General features: G+C 39.3%; 1 protein-coding gene across 4 annotated transcripts; it reads right to left on the minus strand.

The window, feature by feature from the left end:
* Window positions 1-631: 631 nt before the first annotated feature.
* Window positions 632-22,114, minus strand: pacsin2 (protein kinase C and casein kinase substrate in neurons 2). 4 transcript variants are annotated; one of them, XM_042403355.1, is made up of 12 exons: window positions 21,961-22,114; window positions 12,784-12,875; window positions 12,443-12,599; window positions 11,994-12,229; window positions 9,787-9,942; window positions 9,500-9,675; window positions 9,198-9,318; window positions 8,120-8,167; window positions 6,866-6,996; window positions 4,033-4,167; window positions 2,636-2,817; window positions 632-2,559 (listed from the first exon to the last, which is right to left on the minus strand). In XM_042403355.1, exons 2-12 carry the CDS (start codon window positions 12,838-12,840, stop codon window positions 2,447-2,449), a joined length of 1,512 nt encoding a protein of 503 aa, XP_042259289.1. In that variant the 5' UTR covers window positions 12,841-12,875; window positions 21,961-22,114; the 3' UTR covers window positions 632-2,446. The 4 variants fall into 4 exon arrangements, with proteins under 4 accessions (XP_042259289.1, XP_042259290.1, XP_042259291.1 ...); XM_042403356.1 differs by lacking the exon at window positions 8,120-8,167; XM_042403357.1 differs by lacking the exon at window positions 4,033-4,167.
* Window positions 22,115-23,247: the final 1,133 nt, after the last annotated feature.

Raw genomic sequence — 23,247 nt, forward strand, 5'->3', positions numbered from 1 at the left:
TAAAATCCAGTGTGTCCACTCATTCATTTAGTGCAAAAATGCATTTAAGTTTATCTGAAGCTTATATGAGGCTCCAGCATGTCTGAGTTAGTCATATCAAGTGGATATCTGCCACATTTACAGTAATTTTAGTATCGAATTCCCTCTTTATGTTTCCCTGTTGAACTGCAGTGGAAGTATAGTAACAAAAAGAGGCACTTTGGCACTAAAAAGACTGTAATGTTGAAAGATATCTACTTGATTTGACTCATTTGGATGACTGAAGCTTCATATTAGCTTCAAATAAATTGGATTTTGGCCATCATCACTTACACTATAAGTGCATTACGAAGGGATCTTCTAATGGTCAGTATGAACAGTAGGAATAATTATGGCAAGAAAAAACTATTTCCTGACTGTTGTTTTAACAGACCTGAAAAATTGTGAACCCGTCCTTTATGTTAAAAACTAAATTGAAGTATAAAATTGCACAAAATACATAAAAATGTTCAAAACCTTTCAAGGAGATTTAAAATAAAAAAAGATTTCAAACTCTTATTAGATCCAGCAAATCTCATTGTAAGTTAGAGAAAAAACGTAACATAAGAAATGTCAGCACTCTATTCCTGTTACAGACAAGACAAAGACAAAATATTTTTCCAATAAATTCTTTTATTATGTTGTGGGACAACATTTACAAACCTTACTGTGCAAGTACAGCTGTTGCTGTGTCTGATGACAGCGTGCCCTGAAAACATGGCAAAACATCTCCTTTCTCACTATTATTAGAGACGACAGAATGAAGGCATCAAATAGCATTTTTTTTTATTTTTAATGATTTAATTGATACACTATGCAATTAATTAATTTGGAGCTTGCACAAGTGAAAAGCCTGCAGTTCACCTCTTCAAACAGGCAAGCTGACAAAATACTTAATGATCAAAACATATATGGAATCAGGTATATCAATTCATGGCATAGCTGCTGAGAGAGAACGACTTTTAAAAATTATTCACAAGGAATTTGTTGATTAATTAAATGCGTATGGCCCTCTGCAAAGGGAAAAATAATCATATGTACAAATATAACAAAATAAGAGATTCAAGGGATATTTGCCATAAAACATTCAATTTTTGTACAAACTGATTCTCAGTCACAGCATTCGAACAAGAGTAGAAGAAAAGCCCTTGTTGCATCATAAATTAACAAATCATCGATTTTCCAACTACAAATCATCTGATCTCGATGCTTAATTTGTTCTTATATGTTGAATTCTGGCTATTTACACGCATGTATAACAACATACTTGGCTGTGTGAGTTTTATTGCTTGATTTGTAATATATATTTTTCAAAAGACACTAAAATACTCTCCCATGACTTGACGTATGAAAAACAAGTCAGAGACTTAAAACACAGAGCTTCAAGTGAGATAAGCTTTCTGAAAAATGTTCAGTGTTGCATGAAAAAAAAAAAAAAAAGTAACACAATCTACAATCAACAGAGAGTAGAGAGATTTTTTTATATAAGGCTTGAGGACAGTTGCTCAGGGGGGGAACGGGTCAGTGGTCGCAAAAAATCCAACATCGGCACAAGTGAACAATTAATAGGTGAGAAAATACAATCAGTGAGTATACATTCAATTGCAGTGACTAGAGGAAACCTGCCCACTGTGAACTAAACGACGGCTACGTCAGGATAAGGCTCTACTGGTCTTAATCATTCCTTATTAAATAACCACAACAGTTATGAACTGAATGGGAAAAAAAACAAAAAAAAACCCTGAAAAGGAATGACAGAAAAATGTAAGCACTAGTTTAAAATCAAGTTAAATCTGACTAATTGGGTCCAAAAGATCAGATGATAAACATTTATGGACTGGATTCTAACAGACAAGAGCTCCAGAAATAGTTTCAAACCTAAAATAAGATAATTATGGTTATAAAGAGGGTCATCTCCCTTAATGAATCCATAGTGGCTTGCATATTAAGGCTGCAATGTAACAAGACAATTTGTCACTGTTATCCCAGTGTTTCTTTAAACTATATATATATAAATTCACACATACAGTTTAGTGAGTCTTATCTAATATATACTTGATTAGCTATTTTGTAACAGCATAAATTGGACTGTAAGACAACTGTTGCTCTGAGTAACATATCTTACACTGACAGCAATTTTTTTTTTCTCTCACCTGGAATCATCTGGAAACTTTGTGTTTCAGTTCAACTTTTGCACTTAAGTTTCTATGAGGGTCTATGTGTAGCAAGCAACAGTATCTGAAGTGGTCTTTTAATATAATCTGTAACCTCTCTTATCTGTGCTTCTCCCCACACACAGTCCAGTCTTCACAAACAGGGAGAAAAAAAAAAAAGGTAAGTAAGGCAGAGTCTTCTTGTTTCCAGCCACACTGTCATTTCTCATCACCCCACATTTCTTCTTCACATTCATTCAATCTGTCATAATTTATTACTGGATGTCTTCCACGTAGTTAGCGGGATAGAGGCCTGTTTGTCCGTCCTTGAGCCGACCTTTGCACCAGCCCTGATCGTCTTCTTCGCCGATTTTGGTGAACTCATCCCCTGGAGAAGCAAGAGGAGACTGATGAGTGTTTGGATTCCAGTAAAAAGCATCTTTCATACTGTTCACGGTGCGTACCTGCTTTGAAGCTCAGCTCATCCTGCTCCTGTCCTTCGTAGTCATACAGGGCTCTGACAGCCACAGATATGACCGGAGAAGTCGGCTCGTCCTCGAATGGATTCCCGTCACCGTTGGCTGAGAAAGGGTTAACACCCGTGTCTTCGTCTGACCAGTCGGGAGTCTTCTCCATACTGCTGGCGCTGGACAGACAAACGAAAAACAGACGCTTAGAAAGAACGCATTGTCATGTTTATCTCAGGGCCTTAAACACCAGTGGGGACAAATCCAGCATGCCAGGCGAAAGCAGGAACAAAAGATCAAAGTTAGAAAAAGCGAGAAAAATAAATACAAGTTAAATACAATCAAAACATACAAAAAAAGCCAAAATGCATCTCCAAATCCAGCTTTGTGATTCATCCTGAAAACATCCCTATTGCAAGTTCAGGCTAAGTGAGTGGAAAACATGCTTATTTACAGGCATCAATGCTACAAAGCAGAATGATAAATGAATTTGCTAAAGATCAAGAACTTCATGTTAAGAGTGCACACGCTGCTGAGGGAAGGCAATGCAACATAACAAAACATGACAACATATCCAAAAAGAAAAAGAGGCATAAGAACAATACGGCAACAAGCAAGACAAAAAAAATCATTGTTTTTGAATGCATGATTGGAGTTTAACCTCAACGGCCAGCAGAGGGAGCCACCTAAACACCGAAGAGAACTTGGCTCAGACAGACACAAAGTTGAAAGAAAAAAAAACAAAAACAGTGAATGCACACCAGCACAAGTATAAATGATTTACAGTCAGACCTGTTCGCTGTCTTTTGTTGCAAACGTACTGTTGACACTGTGGTTTTTTCCTTTCAGTTAATATTTGAATTCATGCCAACAATACAGTATGATGGGATATCTGTATCAAAACTGTACTTTTAAGCAATTGAAAGCTAATACATACTTTATTCAGGGTTCTTTTTAAATTATACAGCCAATTAATTGCACTTAAAGTGATATAAATGACCGATCTATATGTTATACATGTGCATGAGTGTATGTGTGTCAATATTCAGGTCTGACTGTAAGACAGAAACATAATGGATTTCCCAGAGCGGAGACATGCGCCCCCATGCGCACGACATGTAATGTTCTGCCAGGTGTGGCACTGTTAGAGCGACACACGTCTGTTTTGTGTGTGTAATGCCATTCAGAGACCATGCAGAGCAACACAACCTGCCACCTGAGGGGAGTAGAGAGAGGGATGCAGAGAAGGAGAAGGGAGCAAAATAAACTGACATCAAAGACAGAGGAAGGCGAGAGACGATGCACGACGGGCGGTCCATGAAACAACAGACAGGAAAAAAAAAAAAAAAAAAGAGGCAGGAAGGTGCGCAGAGCATTATCTTCTGTTCACCAACGTTTTCACTTCCTCTTTATTCACACTGATGTGGTTGACTGTGGTCTGCTGCTCCACCGCCATCTCCTCCTCCTCATCCTCGTCATCTTCGAACGGGTTCGTGCCCACCGGCGCCGTTTTAGTAGGCACAGTCAGGCTGATAATATGGGACACAGTGAGAGATGGGTTGTTGACATGCACACACACACACACGTTAAATGACAACACCTGTGATATAAGTGAGCTGTGGAGTGATGAAGCCGGACGTTTTCATATTCTGACCTCTTATAACAAGAATGTACTGAGTTTAAACATTCAATCAACCATTTGCATAACTTTTCCCCCAAACAGCAACTATCCAGTCATACCTTAGCAACCGTAACTAGGCATTGGAAGATTTTCATAACACTGCATTACAAGAACAATGCTGTTTCTTTATTTCCAACATGGTTTATCAACTGGTGAGGATTTTAAATCTGGGTTAGCCTCAGTCTTTTAGCATTATATCATGTATGTAGCCATCAAGCTAATTACTTAAGGGTTTTTAAAACAAATCAGCTGGAAGAAATTCAGCTGGAGATGTACTACAGTTTCCAGCTAACAGATGGCGTTAATGTTTGCTAAATTAGGTAGCTACAACAATGATAAAATCTTTCAGCTGGCAAAATAGACAGTCGTTGTGAGGAAATGAGAGGGTATTTTTGTCCGTCTATGTTTGACATGAAGGACGATGGTTTTGATGGTTAATCTGCCCTCATTATCACTGTCAACTGCGTGTGTGAGGGCAGCAAGCTTGACATGCATAGCAACAGTACAAACTGTAATGATGGCTTTGTTACAAGGTATATATGAAACAGTATTAATTATAAACACAGATAAAAAAAAGACACCATGACAACGCTGACACTTGTTTTGCGTGTAGATGCTTCCACTGAAGGCGTTGGCACATCGTTATTAATACAACGCTATAAAAACATCACTTCCAAGAAGAAACACATCAAACAGTTTATTGTCAGCTCCGGGTCATGTAGCTGCACAATCTGTTTGAACAAGTCGCGGGAGGGCAGTTTATAAGCCACCATTGTCAACTTTCCACATCAAGGAACAAAAACTTGTGCTAGCTCTCCACCTGTATCGCAGGAAACACAGGGTTTCTACTCCCTGTTTACACAAGTATTGGAGCATGAACAGGAGTAGCTATCAGCCGGCCCCTTGAGAGCGTGAAGCGGAGTAATGTGAACGCCTTTGTTTGAACAGTCATGCCATGCTTGCTGAGTTAAAGCCTGAGGAGTTATTACACCAAACACGGTTCTGATGGGAGTCTGTAACTTTGGATGGTTTCAGTCAACAAACAAACTTGACCTCATGAGTATGAACCTAGTTGTATGCGTTTTCATATAAATATATTATTAACTTCTTATCAAGTTTATGTTCACTCAAGCCTAAGACAACAAATAGGGAGAAAGATAAGTTAATACGAATGAGTGTCGCCGTTCTGATGCTGATAAAAAAAAACAAACTACTGAAACTAATCAAGATAAGTCTGTTTTTAACCCTCTGTGACTACATAATGATAGAAGTCTGCGTACAAATTGCTTCGTAGTATTTATACACACTTTTCACCAGTCACGCCCACAGATATAGGAAATGACAGGAAAACAATGTGTGGTTAATGCTGGTTTAGGGAGGGAGGAGAGGGGCAGCCCCTCTGACAGTCAACTCTCCCTAGTTAAGAGGTCAAATGCTTCCCGTGCTTGACATTCCCTTTGTTGACTCCTCTACACGCTCCTCCAGCGCTCTCATGATATTCTGCACACACACACACACACACACGACTTCCTACTGATGTCTAGATATGAGCGGATGACAGGTGTTTGTGCATTGAATTCACTCGTTACGAAGCTGAAAAGGAATGTGAAAAGTTATAATATTTCAAACACAGAGAGTAGGAAAATGACATCCAACCCCACCTAAATCCTGATAAATATGACACACATAGAAACTCACATTTTTACATATTCATCTCTGCGCGGTGAATGTTTTTTAGTTATCATCTTAATCAGCTGTTTGTTGTCGTTTCCATGAACTACTGTTATGCCCTTAACGCTGTTGCCACAACAGCCGAGCTCGTTTCTCTGCAGGGGCACCTAAGTTCTTATCTTATCTTGGCTTTAAAAAAAGATTACACAATGTAATTAAAAACTGCCAATCAAACATCAAACAGTTGTAAACCTGACAAGAGCAATTTAAGTCCATTATCTATCATTAGTAATTTAAATTAAGGTTGTAAATCTTGCTTTTAAAATCAATATTGGATGTCTTCCAGGCTTTTTTCGCTTTAAAAGGACTGAGAACTGCTGCTTGTACTTATCTGAGGTTTCATTTTATACATTTTCCAATAAAAAAAACTAGCTGGATAAAGTGCAGGTGTGTAATTTGATCGCTAATCCCTCCTTCTTTTAACTTTCCACTACTAATATTCATGCAATGATTGTCTCAGAGTGTGAGAGTAATATTTCCACATTACTTTTTTTGGCACGTGCTCAACTATGCACCAGAGGATTCCAGTCTCCTGAGAACAACTTCTTTCCCAACAATCTGTATGAAAATGTTTACTGTTGTTGGGGAAACAGCCGTACAACTAGACGTCACACCCGGAGCTTCCCTTATGCAACGGTTTACAAGCATTCCTGATGGGGAAGATGCCATGTGTGGTGCACTCGATTATCTGATGTTGTAAATTTGGATTAAGGAGGGAGAGAGAGAGAGTGTGTGTGTGCACTGAGAACAGATGCTCAACTTTATGTGTTTGTTAGAGACAGAAAAAGTGAGTCAGTGAGTGATCAGATATCTACCTGCTGCTGGTCTTGGCAGGCTGAACAGGCTGGTCTGACCCAGTTTGACTGATGCCTGTCAGTGTGACGCCCTCTGATGGCTTCTTCTTTTCTCGTCTGCTTAGGGTCCGGTTCAGGTCTATGGACCAGTCCTAGTGGACACACACACATTCCAGTCAAATACTGCACCTCTGACTGCTTGTTGGAGTGGTTGAGCTTGGTTTATAGTAGCGGGAGAACATCTCACAGCAAAGGAAAACACACACTTCAACACAGTTTGAAATCAGTGGAACAGTTTTTTTTCCAGGTTGTGACACTTGACTCTGGATTTCCAAACTGTACATGCATGTGTGTTTATACAGCACGGTGTAAGTCGGATCAAATGAACCCATGTACAGCAAATCCATCACCTGTTGAAAGAAACACAGCACCAGGCAGTCTCCCCTCCACCAGAGGCTAACCAGGGAGAACGGAGCAGAAGAGAGATGGTCCAATCAAATGACAGCAACACTGTCATAGTAAAGGCCATTATGTTTGTATACAGATATAGTATAGCTATTTTTTTTATTGATGTGATTGATTTAATTTATTAACCAGACCTACATTTTTAATAATTAACTTAAAAGCTTATTTGAATGAAGGTGGAAATTTCCAGTAACTATCACAACATGGCAGCATGATGTCAATCTTATGTTGGAGCTAGAAGTCTTAAATAAATTAACATAATTCAGACAACGGCCGTAATGTCCCTCCTAAATTACAGATGATGACCTCAGAGCTTTTTTCCCTGGTCCTCGTCTGACCCCTCGGACTTACCAGGCGTCTCAATCTTAAAAGATCAAAAGGTGTATGTTCATGCCTGGCTAATGACCTCTGAGACCCTGTGACATTGATGGGCCGTGTTGGCATCATGTGACACACTGCAGGGTTCGTATGGGTAGGAATAATGACTGATGGGGGCCACTGAGGGGTCAGAGTTCAAAGGTTAGAAAAGAGCGTAAAGTCAGAGCTGTGTTAAAAGTAGTACAGAGTATTTCTAGTAATTCTGTTATCCAGGAAAAGGAACTGTATGTAAACATCCTGTAGTTCTACATGTTTGTTTTTTTTTAAATTATTTGCGGCCACATGTATTAAAGATAAAAACCACCTCAAACACACACACACACACACACACGAATGGAAGCAGTAAGGAGTGAGAGTTATAATGTGCAAAGGATCGCCCCCTCCCCTCCCCATGGCTGCTGTGACAGAACAGCCCTCCCATGCAGAACTCACTACAATGGACCTTCTCTTAAAGGAGCGAGGATGGGCCCGGTCCAAATTCTGTCAGACATGGGGAAAAGGGAAGCAGGTATGGAACAGGGTTAATGCGAACAATACAGTCTGATCCTTAAAACTGTGGAGTACACGCCTAGTAGCTGCAGAAATGTTAGTTTGTGAATGTAGCAGTGACTCATATCAGCAAAGTAATTCAGGGATTCCAAAACAATTCAGATAGGAGAGTGCCGTGTTGTTTTTGAACACAAACTCATTATTCATTCAAGTTTCTTGCTGATATCTACTCTGTCGGAAGTATCTCACTTCACTTCGTCTCACTTCTTTGGTATGTATCTTGTCACAGAGAAAGAAAAACAGCCTGGTGATGATAGAAGTGGAGGAAGGCGCCCTGCTGGAACATCTATTCCTGCAAGAGCACTTGACAGCACTAGAAATTGTAGCATTACAAGCGCATGCAGCATCTCTTTGCCTCCCTTCCCCTTATTTTCTTATTTCACTTTCTGCTAGGTTCATGACATAAACTACATCCCTCTCACTGCCACTCTGACCGCTGAGGATAGATTTACCTCTATCCCTGCTGCCAAACAGCATACATCAATGAAAAAAAAACTAAACTAGGCTGTAACTCCTTCTTGGGTTAAGTGTAACATGGTGTTTTTTTTTTCCCTGAGGCATTTTTAAGTATCACTTTTAAGTCAATTTTCCTGGTCCTCTCGGCTGGTAGTTCTCACAGTTGAGCCTGGAAGAGCATCAGTAGTCCTTAAGAGGAGATGACAGGCATCTAAATATAAGTAAGGACTGTAATTCATTCATAATTAACTCACTAAATAATATATACAGACTGTTACCGTATATCCTCAAGTCAGCAGCAACAAAAATCTTCCCTTAAGAGTCCCTTGGATAAACTAAAGTGAGGCACCATGACTTAATGTGCGTCTGTGACAGGAAAACATTTTTGGAGCCTCTTGAGAACCCCTCTGGATGGTCCTGCTCCATTTTTTCCCACATCAAACCTTTAGCCTTCCCTCTCTTTTCTTCTGCTTTTTTTATTAGTATAAACCAAGTAGTATAGTACCTCAAACTGGGGCCAGTTCATTGGCATGCCGGGGCCGTGATTGGACCGGAACCATTTTAGGTCCTCTTCAGCATCAGTAGCAGAGACTGTGTCTTCCAGCGTGTGATAAACTGTCTGGAATCTACGAAGAAAATACAGGAAGTACTTTATTTTTTGTGCAGTTCAGGAAATGTCGAGCATCTCTCACAGACATGCTAATCAGCTGCAATACCCACATCTATCTTTTTATCCTTTAATTTTTTGAAAACTAGCCTCAGTCTACATGAAGGCAAAGTTAAATGTCCCTCTAGATAATGTCTGACCTGTGATTGGTTGAGAGGTCCAGGTGCTGTTTAACCTCTAGCAACAGCTCTCTGAAAAAGCGAATGCGTTTGTCTTCAAACTGCTGCCACTGCTCAAACACCTGCTCCATGTTCTCCATATACTGAGGGGTCAACTTGTCGAGCTCTTCAAGGGATTTTTCGTAGCGTTCCTTAGTCTGGATGAAGATGAGACAATTAAAACACACTTAAAAACATGAATTAATGCTCTCATGATAGATGGTCTTATAGTATGCAGTATATCATTCTCATTTTTTTAAAAGTCCTACCTTCTGCACCTCCTGCTGACACTTCTCCACTTTTTCTTGGAGCTTCTTTTGGGCTTCGGGATTATTGTTGCTCTCCAGCTTGCTGTTGGTCTCCCTGCTGGCCGCCAGCTTCTCCTCTTTGCAGGCGGAGTGGTAAGACTTCTTCATCATCTCCATCTGTGGATTCCATCACCACCACCGTCATCGTCAACACCAATAAAATAAAATACAGGAACTAGCACCACACCTGCGTATAACCAAGTAACTAAGAGCAAGATGTGCAGATTAAAGAATGTATTGTTATAACTAATTTAAGCCTCAAAATGACTAAAAAACATGCAGTATTTAATCTGTTTTAATAAAGATCTAATGCCAATTGTGGCTCTTGCATTGTATTGTATATTGTAACAAATCTTTTTAAAAATTCCTGAACATTCAGTGAGATGATCAGTAGGCTATGCTGATTTACGACCGTTGCTTTAATGTGATTTCAGTGTTTAGGCAACGCAAACAAACACTGGAGTCTCACTTTACATATGGCTGACTTCAGTTTTTAGGCCTCTTTTTGGATAAATGTGTTGGACAACTGGAATCCACTGACTCAACCTTTTCTCTCCAGATATTGATTTTGATACCTAAACTCAGGGTAACATGATTGCAGTGGGACTAAAAACTGAGCAAATGGCCCACCATGACTAAATGAATGTCACTGATGGAATGATATTGAGAAAGTGACTATATGTAATGTGGATTGGTTGCATGTGGCTGACACACAATCTTAACCGTCCCTAACAGTCATTTACAAAAAACGTTTATGTATTATGTATTTCTGTATTATGCAAACATTGTATTTTAAGAAGTTCAGTATAATCAGCTTAACATGTTATCAGTCCTACACATCCATCTTCTTCTTTCTTCTTCAAATTTGCATAAATTTTGCTGCCTCTGTGCCATTTTAAAGGAACTGAGGACATTTGATTTCTTTTTATTAATAACATTGACAGCACATGTTCACTGCTGTACCTAAAAACTAAGTTTGTGTCATTTGTTATTTTTGGAATCATTCCAATTAACATCCTATGTAAAGAAACTTGATAATTTGAGGCTCAAGACACTTTGATGTCGAAATGAATGGAAAAATCCCGATGACACTTTACATATAGTAGGAGACTCACATGAGGAAGGAGAGTACACTCATCGTGCCTGATGAGTTTCATGTGTGATGCATTTATGACAGGACGAATACAGCACTCCTCTATTTCATTGTTCATATTTAAAGTCTAGCAGATAAGAGATGAGGAAGCATGTGAGTGTCTTGGGCAGTGCCCAGTGTAACTTGGGCTGAGGCCAGAGCGGCCATGTCCCTATTGTACAAATCATGTGGTCAAGTAGAGGACACTTAACATACAACAAGAACAGCCTGTCCTCGCTAATTTGACATAACAGGCACAGGACGAAATGTCAATCCACTAAAAACACATGAATGACGGCTTAGGACGACATGTCTGGTCAAATACTGTATCCAGTTTAGAATGAATGTATGTGTCCCTATTGACACATTGTCCACATCACCCATGACAGTTACCCATTTTCTCGTCCAGTTAATTAGCCTCATTTCCTCCCTGTCGTCCACCAGATCAATATATCACTATGGTTACAAAACTGTATTGTTCTGTCCCTACTTAATGACACAAGTCCAGGATGTCACCGCCCCCTCTTGTGACATCACACACAGGAAATAAGGGCAAGGAGCCTGGAGGATGCAAAAGGGGCGAGCGGCTTTGAACAGACACATACTTTAAAACGCAAATGTACACAAATGGAAAGGAATGTGTGTTCTGCCAAGTAAACAGGCTGCTTGAATGAAATCCGCAGTGGGAAATACATTGACCTGATTTTGAACCAAGAGAGGTGCTCGTCTGCCTACAAAAACCCCTCACAAGTTTCCTTCCTGTCAGCTGACAGTCAAAGAAATGGAAGATAACTGGGTGGTTATTTGGTTTCTCAAACAAGAGCAACACTAAGAGGTTATAATGGCGCTTCTGCTCTGTTGTTTAGTAAGCAGGTCGTCATGGAGAGAAAACAATGGTGAGTCAGTAATATGTGATCATGTGGACTGAAGGGTAAAATTGATAGTCTCGGCTGTAATTGAGTTGAAAAATGACTTGCTTGTGGGGACTGTTTATAGTTTGCTACATATGAGTTCATGTGAAGTCTGAAATCCACACCTCTTTGAGTTTCTTGGCCCAGGGTTTCTGAGCCTTGCGAAATCCGTCGTCTGCCTCTTTAGTCTCTTTGAAGCCGCCGATCATCTGTTTGTGGTAGGCGTCTCTCTGCCAGTTCTTCAGCTTCTCATAGTCTTCTCCCATCAGCGCCGCTTTCACCTCCATGTGGAGCTCGCTCACCTTCTCCGCCTCCGTGCACAGAGCAGACCATGCCCGCTCCAAGGTACCGTACTGAGGTCCTGAGGCAAAGGTTATTCACCAGTCAGTGTCCAGGAAATACATTACTAATATTTTGCAGTTACTTACTGAGCTAAGAGCATAATCACTAAATCTATTTTCAACCACAGCTGATGTCCTAAATGAAATTATGTCTTGTTTTTCAAAATTTTTGGCAGTTTTATAAAAGAGAGTCGTTGTAAAGAAAGAATTTTGGTATTTTTTTTGTTGCCTACCTTTCTCTATGAGCTGCCGCCAGCGTTTGCCCCATTCTGTGAGCTGCTGAGCGTAGGACTTTTCAATACGCGCCCGCTCATGAAGACAGTTCATGAGGTCGTTGCAGAGTCGGTTGCCATCGTCTACCCGTTTCACTGTACGCTTGTAGTTACCGACCTGAGAACCAACGACAGAGACACAGACAGAAAAGACAGGGAAAGGTTAGTTAGTATGCACAAGATTTCCTTGAAGGTGCTGCTGATTGTTCACTTATTTAAAAAATTCTGCAGCAATATTATATTCAACAGATTTATTCCATTGTAGTATAACGCAAGAGCTGTAAGAGCTGGTAGCTTCTCACCTCCCAGAAACTATCACTGGACACATCGATCATGGAGTCATCGTAGGAGCCCGACATCGCTGCTGCCCTGAGTTACACTCAGTGTGTAGGGCCTGGAAACAAATGAGAAAAGCCCAATTAATCAATAAACATATTTGAATATGATTAATACAAATAAGTTAATAATATCATATTGCCTTACCAGAATAACTGTTTTCAGTAAAGGAATGTTTAGTATAACATCTATGGTGGTATTAAAATACTTCACTTGTTCAATTAACAAATTAATTGACAATTAATGTATTTATATGAATCAGCTGTAATTTTGATAGTCTTTTAATTGATTTATTCTGTTTTTTCCAAAAGCGGCGCCATTTGCAGTAATTAGATCATTTTTGACATGGCATTTAAGTTTAGTTTTCTTGTAAGAGTCACTTTAATCTGGTGTCTTAGAGGCAGTTTTCATTATTTTTGACATTTTATTGTATTGTTTATTTTATTGTGTAAATTAATTAATGAATTTAAAAAAGAAAACTGCTTAAAATGTGTTACAGTTGCAGCTTTTTCAGCCTGTAAAGAGAGGTAAAAACTTCTCTTACTTCTTGAAAACATTTTTTCAATTGCAAAATTCAAAAAACACATTTGAAATGATCTAAGAACTGATCAAAAACTACATCTTTAAGTACATACATACAGTATAAATGTTATCAAGATGTATTACAGTGCTTAACCTTTCCCAGCTTTGATTAAGTTTTTGCTCAAATAAACCAAGAGATAAGCTGACATTCAAGAAAGCTGCGACACTAAATACTGTAAGTGCAACAAAGAGGAAGGGAAACGCGTCTTTGAATCAGTCCGTTACACTTTGTCTCTCTACGTGTACAATGAAACCAACAGCTGAAACACGATAACACTATCACGCTGTCACAACAACATTCCTTAAGAGACAACTGCTGTGGATGAGACGCAGATAAGAGGGTGAATACTATGAGGAAGAAAGAAATAGTTCAGAGGACGGCTACAGAGAGGGGGAGAGGAGGGCAGTGGAAGAGTGTGATTTGGTTTGATAATCTAGGCAGCAGTGTTTTCGTCCATTTCTATAATCTCACCACCCTCAACACATGGCAAACTGAAACCACAGCGGTTTCTTGCAGCTCTCTCTCTCTCTATCTCTCTGCGGGTGCATGAGTGACTTTTAGAGAGGGAGAGAAAAAGAAACTGTCAAGAAACACACAGCGGGGCAGCTTCCGTTTCCTTCAGACTGCTACGACAGACAGTCCTCTGTTAATGCCCCTGCCCCCCCCCCCCCACCCCTCACCCTCTTCTCTCCTCATGTCCATCACTCTAAACTCAACAGCCCCCCTTGAACAGTCTCTCTTTATTCATCCCCCTTCATTCCTCTCCTCCATCCTCTTCCTCCCTGCTCAGTTTCTCATTCCTCGTCTCGTCCTCCCATCAGCTGGGGAGCCTCTTCTTCTTCCTCTACAGTGCGGCTGCTCCTGTTCAGATCTGGTATCTTGTAACCATATATGTGCAGATTGTGTCGACGACCAGCTGCGACAAACTGCAGCATCAAAACTCGTCCAGAATTCACTTCAAGTGACCACTTGAGATCAGAATTTACCTTCCAGCTTGGTTGCATCTCTGGTGAAACAGTAAATACTTCTACACAGAAGAAGCATTTGTCATTCCAGAGAAAATTAATAATTTTCAACAACTCAATGTGTGTAAATGTCAATTAATAGAATGATTAACTGATTAGTTGGATAACTGATAAATCAAGTGATGAAGAACATAATCAGTAGTTATAATATTTGTTGTTTGGCAATAACAAATCAGCTGTGTGAAGGAGTTTTTTTCTGCTATACGTAGAGTTCAACAGGCTAATAATCCGTTCAGAGGAGCTTTTGTGTTCACGTTACATACAACATATGTTTCTGACTATGTTTGAGTCATGACAGCAGCTACAACACTGAGCTTATATACTCAGTACTTTTTCTGTGAATTTGAGAGTTTAAGCAACATTTATCATTTGGGGAATTTACTTTCTACAAATAAAAACAGTATTTCTAGACTCAATATATTCAAATTTGACTATAAGAATGAGTAAATAAAAAAGATTCAGTGTTTCCTCCCAGATATTTATTCTAGTAGTGTGGTGATGGCTTTGAAGCAGCACTGCATGTTAAATAAAATGTAAAGAAAACATAATGTGATAGTTAACAGTTAATAAACATTTTTAAAAATCTAAATAAAATATTTAGAGCCATTTGTTGGTGTATGATTGGCACATTAAAGAGACTTGGATTCGTGTCCTTTTAAATTTAGCTGCCCTGTTTTGAGCCTGTTGTGTTTTGACCTTGTCGTGTACTGTGTAGCTGAGTATTATGAGTTCGTTCACACCCACAGTTTAGTAGGATTTATTCGTCAGGTTGGGTGCTTAACTGCTTGTTGACATTAAAAACAGTCTCTTCCGATTTAATAATTAGTAACAATTAAAAAAGGCCCAAATGCAGCCATGTGAGTCTCTCTTTCTCCATCACTGACTCATCCCTTCTTTTATTTTTATCTGATTGTCAGTCAGTTACACGTTAATAATATCCGACAAAATTCCCATCCATGATTCGGAGCAGTCCACTTGATTGGATCACACAAGCTGCATTTTTAGTGCCAAGTGTGAACAGAGCCTCTTTCAGTTGACAAGCAACGATGAGGGCTGTTGCTCTGAGCGTGACTGTGTGCATGTGTGTGTGTTGGTCAATGGTCAGTGGCCCGTGCCCTCCAGGGCGACACTGGGACAGAGGGTAGTATTGTGGTCGCTGCAGGAACGGGAGGCAAATGAACAATCTTTCCTTTAACTGTGTTTGTAGTTTACAATCAGGTCAGTCAAACAGCCAGAAACACACACCAGCAGATGTTATCTGTCACTGCTTCTAGAGAAAACCAGATGTTTAATTTTACTTCTGCTTTCTAATGAATGACAGATGTAATCTTGTATGTAGAGCATGTAATATATATGAGGGTGATACTGACGCATCAAATATCACGATGTTGCTGACTCATATCGTTATATTGTTCATGTGAAGATAATGAGACAGACCAGACACACTTTAATGAGCTCAAAACATTACATCACTGAACTGCAATACGGCCTTTAACAACAGGAACATACAACATTCAAGCTATTTCACAATGTTATCAATACTTAAAATATTTAAAGCTGGGTCAACATCTCATTAGTTGATCCCCAGAAAATTTATCTAGTTTTATAACAGATGAATCGTTTCATTTTTCAAGCAAAAATGCCAAAGATTCACTGGTTCCAGCTGCTCAAATGTGAGGATTTGCTGCTGTTTTTTGTTATAAATGATAGTTAACTGAATATTTTTAGTGTTTTGGACTCTTTGGACAAAACAAAACATTTGATGGAGAACTTTTGGGTTCTGGGATATTTTAACAGGCATTTTGAACTATTTTTACTTGTAGATTGTTAGATACATTAAAATATTATGATATGTTATTGCAATTACTGCAATATATTCATAATATATTAATACATCTCCAGGCTCTGCTTGTATATCATTCATAAAAGATCTCAAGCTTGTTTACTGTCTCCTGTCGGGTTTGAAATAATTATGAATCCAAGACCTTTGAGCCGCTTACACAAATAAACACACACTGTATACAAACCTGGGCAAAAGTCCAGCTTTCTCTGTTGCCTCAAACCTCCATAAGCATTAATATTAATGTACTGTGTGGTTTGCCTAATTCTCAAGGAGATCATTCATCAAAGTGATTACTGATGAGACACAGATCGATCAGTCAAATTCTACTAGAAGTGTGTATATGCAAAAGAAAAAAAAAACACATGACACGTCCACAAAACATTATCAGGGTTGATCAGGGTTGTCCTCTTGTTCCCTTCTGCCTTTCCCTACCAGCTGTTCATATTCTTCATTCAGCCATCCCTGTGCTGCTGCACAAGAGGGTGACACACAAGGGACACATGGAACGAGCCACGAATATCTGCTCTAAACATGGCAACCGGCCTTATGTGTAACGACAACTTTAGTAGTGGACATGTTCCTCTTTTGGTAAACAGCACAGGAAGGAAGGACTGAGATGATTGACGGCATTGCAAATATCACATAACGTTTAACTAAACACCTTTATATCAATAAAGGGATATTTTTAGGATGAATGTTGATGCTTTTAGGAGATATTGACATGAAACATTTTGAGAAACAGTCTTTATGAGTGTGGATTTTCTCATCTAGCTGTAAACTGAGCTTTGAAATTAAAACATAACGACATAGATGAATGGAAATTAACCTTGTCTTTCCGAAACACTTAAGCCACAACAAAGTATTGGGAATTCCTTCATCACAAAAGGTTGTTTTCCAGGTCTGATGTAATCGACAGCAAACAGGAACAAACATCTGCACACCCTTGGCTCTGTAGGACATGACTGGACTGCGTTAAACAATTGAACGTGGCTTGACCCAGAACTGTAAACAATGCTGTTGACTAAGCTGAGGTCTGAAGTCCACTCAGCTGGCCGCTCTACGAGAGAACGCTGGAAAATTCAACACTGTGTGCTGCTCTGCACAAAGCAAAAAAAAAAAAAAAAAAAAAAGAAAAACACATGGAAATGAGGGGAATATGTGGAGAATGTTGGATGAATATGTTACTCGCTTGCACTGTGTTTTTGCCCTTTAAACATGAAGTGGAAATCAAACACAAATGCATGATTTCATCAAGGCCGCAGAAACACCTTATTCGATTTTTCCTGAGATTGGCTGAAGGGGGCTTTACAGTCTTAGAGATTATGTAATCAAACTCAACAATGATATCCACTAACGGCTGATAAGTAAATGTACTAATCATGCTGGAATTCAGCTGCTGACAACAGCCTTAAGATAGAAGTGAAAAATGCATTCCTCAGTGCTACCATGCCTAAACTGAACCTTGGCACATTAAGCAAGTTCCCACACTGCTACTATTTATCTATCTACCGCATTTTACAAAAACAAATCACTTGTATTCTACCTTGCATAGATCAGGCTGACTTCAACCGGTGAGACACTGAAGACGAGGGGAGGGAGGAGAGACAGAGGGTGAGACAGCAAAAGCGAGAGATGACCAGGTTTGTTATTAGAAGCACATGAATGGGTGCTGAGCTGCTGGATCGAGAAGACCTGAGTCATGTCTAAGCTCCAGACACATGAGAAGCCAGTGACCTTTACTGCGGGCGCAAAATGGAGATGGATAATGACGACCGAAGGGACGGACAGGCTGTACAAATTGTTGGAAAGATGGCATGACAAAAACAAGAGGAGGCTTCTGATATATTTCCCACCATCCAGTGTTTATGTTTCTCAGAGTGCTTTGGTGGTTGTCACAGACAAACAGTGTCATTAATGGAGCTGAAGAGCAGGAAACAGGATACACACAAACCGCAGGGATGAGCGCATGCACAGGTGACAGGCACATGCATGCCTGCCCTAAAGCTGTGTGTGTTTATATAAGTGTCTGAAAGACATAATCAGAGTGCCAGCGTACGAACCTGAGTGATCACAGACTGTGCGCACACCGACTTCATAAATCACTCACTCGTTGTGTATATGTGGGATATTTAAACTTCACTACATCAAGAACAAACTCTTATCAGCAGTGCAGAGCAAGGACATCGCCACTCTAATGTCATACAATCTCAACAATTCATTCTGCCTCCGTCTGGCTCTGCTGGTCCCCGCTAATCAGTAACTGCAGGAAAGGGGAAATGTGTGCACAGTAAGTCGAGTTATTCTGAGGGTTAAAGTGTCATATTTGCTCCGTGCAAAATAGCGAGACCTCCCAGCCTTGTCTGCCTGGACTGTCAACACGTGCAAGAACCCACATGGCTTACAGGTTTTGTCAAAATGTGAATGTATGACTTTGTCACTGAGGTTTTAAATACAAGAGGAACTGACTTGCTGCTTTCTTGGAAAGGAACTATGTCACAAATTAATAAGCCAGAGCTGAAATATTTTCATAATTGATCATTTCCAAATCATTTTTCAAGCAAAAACGCAAAACACGTGTGATGCTTTACAGCTTTTCTTTGTCTTATGTAATAATAAACTAAATATCTTTGTGTTTCAGACTGTTGTGTGTAGGTTGAAGACACCTTTAGGGAACTGTAAAGGGCATTTTAAACTATTTTAAGCACTTTGAATTACCTTGTTGTTGAAATGTGCTATACAAATAAACTTGCCTTGCCTATTTTCTAATATAAAATACATCTAATAATCAATCAGTTAATTGAAAAAATGATCAACAGATTGATTGATAATCACAATAACTGTTAACTGCAGCCCTACTGAGAATTACTTGAAATTCAGGAGAGGAAAAGAACATTCAACTAACTGAAATAATCAGCACAAATGCTAATCATGGGGGTTGCAGGAAAAGATCATGATTACATAACAAGCAAGCTGAAAAAATACTCTACTACTTTGCCAATGTCTTAATCACATAAAAATTGCTTATCTGACTAAGATTCTTTTCTCCCCCCATCAAGAGGTAGTTCTCTGTTTCCATTTCCTTCTTTTGTTGCATAAAACGCTTGCAATATCTCACAGGCTGGGAGTGCAGCTGAGCTGATCTATCCCTTCAATATTGCGGTTTCACAGCAGGACATTGCTAAATCCCGCCTGAGCTATGAGAGAAGAAAAAAAAAAAAATACAGTCATTCTTTTGCTTCTTTCTCTCTCATGCGCACAAGCTTGGAAGTCATAAGTTTCCATGACAACTGTGGGTCGTGACCTTGATTTTCTTTCCCTGTCAGTCAATCACCTCTGCCCTCCTTCCTCATGTGAGCTCAACAGCTGCACAGGGCTGCTGCTCTCGGAGGGATACAGCCTTTTAAATGAGGAGCCTTTTGATTACTGACTTATCCAGACTGTGCAGAGCTCACTGACAAGAGCCTCATACTGCAGTTATGAGTCTCCAAAACATCACACAATGAAACCGTTGGTCCATCAACACCAGGTCAACTGTAGCCTCGACATAACTGACCGGTCCGCTTGCTAAAAAAAACCCCCCCTTGCTCCATGGTCAAGGGAAAAACAATGACATTTGTTCCACACTTTCAGGCATTTTCCACTGGACACGGCAGCAGCGTGGAGACAAACATAATGGAGGGAAATTCAGTATTACATGACAGGGAAGGGGAGATCCTGACGTCACTGACAGGCGAGTTCGACACTTTTTCCTGTGGAAGCCCCTCTCCTGCATGCAGAGCGGTACGTGTCTCATGTGATGCATTTTAAAGGAGCAGACCTTTCAGGAAAATGCCACAAAGCACAATTCATCTGCTAACCCTGTGGCCTTTAGAAGGTGTGTACAGTTAAACACAATAGAAGTCCTCTCACAAAGACAGAAATCACAGGAGAAGGAGTTGCTATTACTGGCCTGTTTACACTAATGATTATTTTCATCATTGCTTATGCTGCCCCTTCTTTTCTCAATCAGTTAATTATTCGTTTGGTCAATGAAATGTCTGAAAACAAAGAAAAAAAGTTCATTATAATTTCCTAGATATAATAATTTCCTTGGCAATTGTGTTTGACAAATGACTCAAATGACTGTTTATCATGACTGTTTAGTGACTGTTTAGTTCTTGTTGTTCGACTCATCAGTTAACTGACTAATCGTTTCAACTCTAATTTTGTAGGAAAAATACTGGAAAATTCCCAAAGCCCAGACACACTATATTCACTTGTCTTGTTCAACAAACAGCCCAAAACTCAGTTATTCAGATTAAGAGAAGAAATCCAACCCAATATTCACATGTGAGAGATGAGCATCAGCTAATATTTGACATATTTGCCTGAAAATTACTTACTACTGCAAATACTATGATAGCACGCTGGCATTTTGGGAAGTGAAAATAAACAGTCTTTGTGCTGTCTCAGATCTGTGGATCCTTTCTTCGAGGGGAATCCTTCATGCTCATTCAGACAGGTCTTGACAAGGCTACAGGAATTACACGATTAAATTCTGCTTGGTGATGATTCATATCTCTTTAACTGCCTCTTCTTGTGTGCCAATAAAGATCCCTCTAAATAGAGAGCAGTGCCTTCAACCTTAAACTGGAATACCCAATCTAAGTTTAGCTCTGTTCTGTGACGAAGAAATCGGTTCACATGGCCCCCCAGAAAAAAAAAGGGAACCAGAGCTTTCACAATTGCTTTGCCCAGGCAACACAACTCTAGTAACAAACACAAACCACAAAACATCAGATCTCCTTATTGGGTCTATGTCTAACTAATCCAGCTGCATGACTTTGATGACTGATCACTTCCACTGATTCATGGATATATCATGAGCGTCCTCACACACGTCCTTGCTCCACGTGATTCATTTCCTGGTGTTGACAAGGATATATTTCTTGTTGCTAAGTCAATAACCTCCCCTGACTTACACAAAAGGGCTCCAACATTTCTTTCTATGAATGCAACTTATGTCAAATGTACAGTAACTACAGGAGTCAGGACTGAACTTGGCAGCTAGCTGACACTGCGCAAATTAAAACCACCACTGACTGACCAGGGAGTATTAGCAGCCAGCAGGCAGCAGCAACTGTTGTGAGCCAAATCTCTCAATAGAAAAACGAGTAAATGATGTCATGTTGTAAGCATACAATGCGGGATGATATGACATGCAGCAGGAGGTTATCTTTACTTGCGAAACCCGCCCCGCCCTTTTTTTATCACTGCAGGCAATGAAACACTAGTTTCTCCCTACGAAAACTACACGGATGAGGGGAAACATCCTGAGGCAAATACCGAAATTAAACTAGCACGAAATAACGCATAAAGTCCGACATTAACTGCAGTGACATTTTGTTAAAAAATGATTTAACTTAACGGTGTTGCCGCTGCAGCTTTGGACCCTTTAACACCCTCAACTATCCAAGTTACACGATTACACGATTAACTTTGATAGTTAAACTTCAATTTTACATATATGCAACGCCTTTATAGTAGCGTATACTTGGTTAAATCATTTCTAATTTTAAAAAACCACCATAATTGATTACAAACCTCCTCCCATCGGGAAGTACCTTAACTTTGTCGTTAGCCCATTAGCGCTACTGTTAGCAACAGTAAAAAAGTTAAAATGTACCACGTAAACGTTTCGGAGTGAACTTACCTGGAAAAGGGTTTATTCCTCGTGAGAGTTTATGTTGAACTGGAGACTTAGTTCTCTTGGTGGTGCCAATTTGCAAATCTTTTCCCCGTTTTTCTGCTCAGCAGCGGCACCACCGACCAACCGACTGACACAACTGTCAGTTGATGTCAGCACGGCGCTGCACATCCGGTCCAAGAGTTTCAAAAGAGAACAGATGCAGTCTGGAAACTATTACTGTAGTACATTTACTCAGATGCTTTACTGGAGTACAGTTTTGAGGTACTTGAATTTACTTGAGTACTTCAATTTTCTCTTATTTTATACTTCTACTCCACTAAATTTCAGAGGGAAGTATTGTACTTTTTACTTCACTAAATATATCTGACAGCTATAGCTGCTAGATACTTTACTAAAATCCTATAACGTGCACATAAAATATGATGTAATGTTATACAGTAACATTACATAACCACCCAACAGTATATAAAATAGCTACACTCAGCTCTACCTAGACTTGCTACAATGTTAAAATGCTGTTTGCATAATACTAGTTATCACATAGTGAAATAACAAATGAACTCAGAGGCAATTTTGACTGAACAGTGGTTACTTTTACAATAAGTACATTGTATGTCCTTGTATTAGAGTATTGTTACACAGTGGTATTGCTACTTGTACTTAAGTGAAGGATCAGACCACTTTCTTCCACTGCACATTGGTACAGAATTGCCAAACATTATATCACATGATGAAAATTAACTCCACGTAGCCCAGCGATACATAAAAAAAACTTCTTACATGTGAATATAAATTCAAATTTTTCAAATTGCCCAATATGTATCAACATGCCACTACCTGACGGACATATATACACATAAATACACCAATATATAATACATATTAATAGATATAAATATAATAGATATAATAGATATTGTTTCATTGACTCTTTGATTCTTTGGCAATATTGTTGTCACATTCATGCCGATAAAACAGATTTGAATTTACATATGAATGTATCTGTCATAATAAACAAATGATGTGATATAATATAATATAGTATTATTACTCTGACAGGGTCATTTTAACAGGGCCATTCTGTTGCATATTAAGCAGCTTTACTTTTGACACATAAAGTAAATTTAGCTGATAATGTTCTACTTTTCTTAAATAAAATTTTGAATGCAGGACATGCAAAGTTCGTGAATTAGTAATAGTAAATACTGGTAAATATCTCAGAGAATTCTGTTGTTAAAGACAAAATGACAAAATATACAAAAATATAACTTGTCTAAATATGTCAAAACC

This window comes from Thunnus maccoyii, chromosome 23, assembly GCF_910596095.1.
Source record: "Thunnus maccoyii chromosome 23, fThuMac1.1, whole genome shotgun sequence".
NCBI classification, from domain to species: domain Eukaryota; kingdom Metazoa; phylum Chordata; class Actinopteri; order Scombriformes; family Scombridae; genus Thunnus; species Thunnus maccoyii.